This window comes from Egretta garzetta, unplaced genomic scaffold, assembly GCF_000687185.1.
Source record: "Egretta garzetta isolate BGI_Z169 unplaced genomic scaffold, ASM68718v1 scaffold636, whole genome shotgun sequence".
Lineage (NCBI taxonomy): Eukaryota > Metazoa > Chordata > Aves > Pelecaniformes > Ardeidae > Egretta > Egretta garzetta.
Window position 1 is genome coordinate 181,026 of NW_009260012.1, and position 6,240 is coordinate 187,265.

The 6,240-nt window shown below is 47.8% G+C and overlaps 1 protein-coding gene across 5 annotated transcripts in view; it reads left to right on the forward strand.

Moving 5' to 3' along the window:
- PPP6R2 (protein phosphatase 6 regulatory subunit 2) overlaps positions 1-6,240 on the forward strand; it is a 122,579-nt gene that overhangs the window by 84,228 nt on the left and 32,111 nt on the right. For all 5 annotated transcript variants that reach the window (XM_035896080.1, XM_035896082.1, XM_035896083.1 and 2 more), the window contains 5 exons: positions 593-706; positions 2,079-2,205; positions 2,708-2,860; positions 3,807-4,010; positions 4,647-4,711. In XM_035896080.1, the coding sequence (XP_035751973.1) occupies positions 593-706; positions 2,079-2,205; positions 2,708-2,860; positions 3,807-4,010; positions 4,647-4,711 (663 nt within the window). The remainder of the gene's footprint in view (positions 1-592; positions 707-2,078; positions 2,206-2,707; positions 2,861-3,806; positions 4,011-4,646; positions 4,712-6,240) is intronic.

A 6,240-nucleotide genomic window follows, 5' to 3' on the forward strand; every position in this document is an offset into this window, starting at 1 on the left:
AAAGTCCCTCTGGGCAGGCCGGCACTCCATCCTCTCTACCCCAGCCTGTGTGGATACCGGGGGTTCCCCCGACCCAGGGGCAGGACCTTGCACTTGGCCTTGTTGAACCTCATGAGGGTCACACAGGCCCCACCTCTCCAGCCTGTCCAGGTCTCTCTGGATGACATCCCGTCCTTCTGGCGGGATAAGGGTCAAGTGCCACGTTTGTGGCGTCCGTTTGGATGGATAATTTTAGACTCTCGGTGAATAGCTACATGTCGTCTTTCGTAAATTAAATGGATGAGTTAACACTTCAGTTGTCTTCCAGTTTGTAACTGAGAGGTGTATCCTGGATGACACTTTGGGTTGAGGTCCAGGTGTGTACAACCAGGTCTTGCCTTAGGGGTGAGCAAGCAGGTTCAGAAACGTGGGGCAGAACGGTTCTTGTCATATGAGGCTTTAGAGAGGAAAATCTTTGTTCTTTCTCAAAAAAAAAAAAAAGAAAAGCAGCCTTTTTTTTCCAGAAAACCCAGAAGTGGATTTTTTTCTGATCAAAGCAACTGCCAAATATTTCTAATTCTTATACCAGTAACGTGTGTGTGTTGATCAACAGGCAGGAATGTGTGGAGCAACTCCTGAAGAATATGTTCGATGGAGAACAGACTGAAAATTGCATCGTGAATGGAACACAAGTTCTTCTGACGTTGCTGGAAACGAGGCGCTCTGGGTAAGGGAGCACTTTCTGCCCCAGCAGGGACGGTTTTAGGAACTCCACTCTAGATTTACCGAAGCAAAAAAAGGAGGGTTTTTTTGGCCTCGTGTGAAGTTCTTTCTAGAAACCAGTACAAGAAAAGCCGCCTGGGTTTTCTGACGCAGCCGCTGTACCTCGTGGCAGTTGCAGCCCCCGGGGCTTCCCCGGCTCCCTGGCGCGCGTTTAGCAAAGCCTTCTCGGCAGCAGCGGGGCGGGGGAGGACACGGCGCGTCGCGCTGGATCTGTGTGCTGATGTATGTATCTATATATGGCTGTATAGCTTTAATTTGGGTTTTTAAAATTACATCCCCCTTTTATTTCTTTTTATGGAGATGGAGGAGAGAAAAGGCAAAAGAGAGTTCTGGGGAGGAAGTGAGACATTGGAAATCTCAGTTTCTAAAAAAGGAGAGAATAAGGCAGAGCGAAGGAGATGACGGACGATTAGGAAGAGGTACCGGAGGGAAGGACAGACGGTGGCACCGGGCAAACACGTTGCTAGTCAGAAAGTCGCGTGCAGGGTTAACACCCAAAGGCTGAGACACTAATTCTGCTGCGGCTTGTGCCCGGGCTCTCTGAAGAGTCACGAGTTGGAGGCTCAGGGGTTCCCCTCGAGCCCATTCCTGCCGTGCTGGAATTACATTTCAGTACTGCAATGAAAGTGTTTCTTTGATTCCCGTGCGAGGCTCTGCTGTCGGAAGGGACAAGTGGTGGTGGTTGTAGTTCACTGCTCGCCAGCGGAGAGGTGCGGCCGTGAGCCCAGCGATACGCCCGCTCCAGGCTTTCATCGGGGCGTGTGTTCGTGTGCTTCTGTTTGGACCCTTGTGGAGGGTTTACAGTTTTTAACAAGTGTTTATAGTTAACTCCTGCAGATGTCATTTGCTTTGCAAATGTTTGGGAAGTTTTAAAAACCAGGAAGCACTTGGGTGATTTGTCTTTGTCAGCTCCACAGGCAGCTTTATTGTCTGTCTGCCCCCTCATCCTCTTCACAGTTTTGATTATGTGAGTATCCTCCTGTAAGTGATGTGTTAATACAGTCATGGAATCACAGAATCATGGAATGCTTTGGGTGGGAAGGGACCTTTAGGGTCACCCAGCCCAACCCCCTGCATGAGCAGGGACACCTTGAACCAGATCCGGCTGCTCCCAGCCCATCCACCCTGGCCTTGAACATTCCCAGGGATGGGAAGTTACGTAAATAGCGTGGTTACGTAAATGTATTCTGTAGCTGGAAATCATTTTTCATATTCGTAGTTACCTTCCAAGAGAACATGACCAACGTGGGCAGCATGACTGGAGACCATGTGAAGATTTTCTCAAATCTCGACTGTTGTGCTTTTCTCCTTTACAGAGTGGAAGGACTGATGGACTCGTACACTCAGGGATTTGAAAGGTCTTACACTGTCAATAGCAGCATCTTACATGGTATTGAACCACGGCTAAAGGACTTCCACCAGCTGCTGCTCAGCCCTCCCAAGGTAAAGCCCCTCAGCCTTTCCCAGGAGCAAACGGCCCCGGGCCTGCATGGCAGGGTCTCCCTTTCCTGAGGCACAGGCTTCCCGCGAGTTTTCTGAAAGCGCCGTGTGCCGGAACAGGCAAACATCTTGTGAAGAAAAATTCATGCTTGGAGTTTGTAGTCCGGGTGCTTGGGGACGAGGCAGTAGGAATTTTGAAAGCCATCGTGTTCGGGTAGAACCAAGAACTAGAGATATATCGGGACTGGTGGCTTGTGTCACGATAGCGAGGGGGTGAAGAGAAAGGGACTTTGAGTTAGTGGATATTTTGATTTTAATCTTCAGGTTTGGAGGTACAAGTCCCACCATGGTCCCACAACGCCGTCCTCTCTGTGGGAAGATGCTTTAGGTTTACCTGCAGAGAATATTTATGAAATGAAGCCGCTGTTCAGCCAAATCATTGTGCCTCTACACCCCAGGGAACGCTGATCTTTTTCAGGGTACTCATTTTCTGTTTCTCTGATAGAAAACAGCAATCCTAACTACAATTGGTGTCCTGGAGGAGCCACTGGGGAATGCTCGTCTTCATGGCTCTCGTCTAATCGCTGCTCTGCTCCACACAAACACTCCCAGTATCAATCAGGAACTATGCAGACTCAGTACCATGGATTTATTACTTGTGAGTAATATAGCATGACGCTGTCAACAGGGAAGGGGGAAAGAACTTTAAACTGGGACCACTTATGCTTTCATAGAACCATAGAATGTTTTGGGTGGGAAGGGACCCCCAGACATCACCCAGCCCAACCCCCTGCAGGAGCAGGGACACCTTGAACCACATCAGGTTGCTCACAGCCCCGGCCAACCTGGCCTGGAATGGTCCCAGGGATGGGGCCTCCACCCCCTCTCGGGGCAACCCCTTCCACTTCCTTTCCCTTTCATCTGTTCGGTGCGAGGTAGTTCGTTCCATGTGTGCCAGCCTCTAATTATTTTTATAACCTGCTCAAAGCAGGAACATCCACCCTCAGAACAGCCCTTGCGATACACATGCAGCTGCTCAGTGTTCTGAACCAAACCCCATGCTTCAGATTTGATGTTACAGTGGTTCAGGAGTGTGTACGCAAAATAGCCGGGTTAAGGAGAAAGCTTGGGTGCGTTGTGTGTGTCAGCTCCCCTGACGCTGAGGGCTGCTCTTTTTGTCCAGCTGTGAGCAGGGACATGGTCTGAAAACTGCTGATATAACCAGGACAGTCTTCCAGAAAATTATTTTTGTACTTAGAAATTATAGAATCACAGAATCGTTTGGGTTGGCAAAGCCCCTTCCTGTGCACTTAGTGAATATTTTTCATATGAGTAAGTCAGCCGCAGAATAGACGCCGTGTTTTTCAGTGTGCCTGTGCTGTGAGCCCCGGATGTGTACGGGAGGATTCCCCGTGGGCTCGGTTTCTAGGAAGGTGCCCGTGACAGCAGAGCACGGGCAGCGATAAGCGGGCACTGAGGCATAGCAGTAACCTTGTTTTAGTGGAATCGCTGATTAAACAGCTACTGGGGCAGCGTTCCAGTATCATTGGATTGTTAACAGGGAGATGCTCCTCGAGTGAATTCTTGCTTCTTATTTTTTCCAGGATTTATTTTTTAAATACACATGGAATAACTTTTTGCATTTCCAAGTGGAATTGTCCATAGCAGCTATTCTGTCCCACTCTGTGCAAGAGGGGAAAACTACTACTAACGACCTAGAAAGCAAAGAAGAGGTGCTGAATGGAAACGTGGCCTCCGAGAACTTGGAGCCTCCGGAAAACAGGACCGAGAATATCATGGTTACTCATGTAAGTCTGGTCGTGTCCCCCACAAATCTGAGGCTGATTGATTCAGCCTGAATCCGCGTTAACAAGGGGGGGGGGGGTTGATGAACTGTTGAGGAGCATGGGGTTCATTTAAAAGTCCCTAGGTATAATGGTCTGTCAGTTCAGGATGGACGCGTGCTTGCTTTCGTATGTTTGTTTTTAGCATCCGATTCCAAAATAAACACCCACCTCATGTAATGGGCATGTGAGTCCATTTTTATTTACTTTTTTGAGTAAAGATGCATATAAGGTTTGGCCAAAACCCACCAAGCCTACCACTACCTCACTGCATTTTAGCTTTGCATTGGGGCCCCAGTGATGAAAATTGTGTTTGTGAAATGGCAGCAGTGTTCTTGAGACTGCTGAGGTGAAGCCCGAAAGCAGGCTGAAGGTGTTTACAGGGATCACTGTTTTCCCTGGGTCCTCTGAGAAAAAAAAAAGAGAAAGAAGAAACGTGAGCTCTTGGGAACGACAAGTGCTGAACGTGGGGCTCTTGGTCAGTGGGAGTGGGGGGATGAGCACCGGTAACTGCGGTTCAGGCCGCCTTCCTGAGGCACAAGTCTTACTTTGGCAAACTTCTGAAATGTTCTTCCTATCTCTTTTTCCCCCCCCCTCTAGCTGTTCCAGAAATGCTGCCTAGTGCAAAGGATACTGGACGCCTGGGAAGCCAATGACAAAATACAGTAAGGGGCTGCGGGGTCGGACGGGCCTTGTTCTAGGGCTGCCGATGTGCAGTGTTGCCTTGGAGTAGTCCTTCGGTTACTTGGGATCATTTACAATTCAGTGGTGGCTAAAACGATTTGGATTTGGATCGTGATTGGGAATTAGGGCTGTTTGCATGTTAAGAGGCAAATTCACCAAATAGGCCTAGAACTTGAAGGCATGATTTTTTTTTTAAATGCTTATAACATCTCGACCCAGACACACGATGTGGTTCCTTCCTTCTTCCTCAGGGAATTGCATTGCACGTTAATGACGGAGAATATGAACAACTTCTTCTATTTCTTTTCCTTTTAATGCACAATTACATTCTCCCTAAAGTGAGCAACTCTGTGGAAGCTGAGGTGGGCAAGCATCTTTGGCCCAGATTTGCCCCGCATTTAATATTCTAATTTTAGAAACCACTTGGATTTCATGCTGATTGCAACGATTATAGAACCAAATAATTAAAAAATCCTAAAACATATTAAAGTGAAAATATTATCTGGGCCTCTGTTTCTTTGTCCACCTGAATGTTTTGGTCCTCCCTTGCTATTTTGAGCTCCTTATGGTTTCAAAGTGCTTTGTAGTCCCACTGTAAATACTTTAGGCTCCCTGGCAGGCCATAATTGAGGGGTTGGGGTTTGGGTTGGGGTTTTTGGTTTGGTTTGGTTTGGTTTTGTGGGGGCTTTTTTGCTTTTTCCCCTCTTGCAACCCCTTGGGCTGTTGATAACAAATGCTGCTGATGGTTTCACTGCACAAGTAGCGTTGTGCGCAGTTTTGTAGGTAACAGATGCTTAAGAGTTTTCCTAATTACATTAGATAGGGACTGGGGCTTCTACATATTTGATGCCAAACAGTTCCAGTCACCACATTGGAAAGAATTGTAATGGCAAGAAAAAAATACTGGGTTAACGGAGAGGTATCTCAGCTGGTGTGCTTTACGAAGTTTGAGTTTATATGAAGATTATTGTACGCACTCGGTGAGGAGCTGGCATCAAGCACTGGGAGCCCCAGGGTGGGAGATTCCAAATTGGAAGCTTGGGAATTATTTCTTAAAAATCATCAGCAAGAACAAGGGCAATGTATTTTCCTGTTGGAACACAGAATTTCTCCTCGGGTTCTTTTAGTTTTCATTATTGCATGTGTTCTGATGAAGGACTTTGTAACAACTGGAATGTAACTTCTAGGTAACCACGTAATTATTTTCCTGCAGTCCATTTGATCTGCCCAGGTACTGAGAATGTAAAATAAAGTCTGGTCAGCAGCGTGAGACTATAGGAAATAGCAGTTTACTGTAGCACATCTTCTTTTGCCTTCCAGTCATGTAAATCATGGAATCACAGAAGCGTTTGGGTTGGAAAAGCCCTTTGAGCTCCCCCAGCCCAACCATTCCCCTAACCCTGCCATCCCACCCCCAAACCCTGGCCCCAAGCACCTCGTCTGCCCGGCTGTTAAATCCCCCCAGGGGTGGGGACTCGACCCCTTCCCTGGGCAGCCCCTTCCAGTGCCT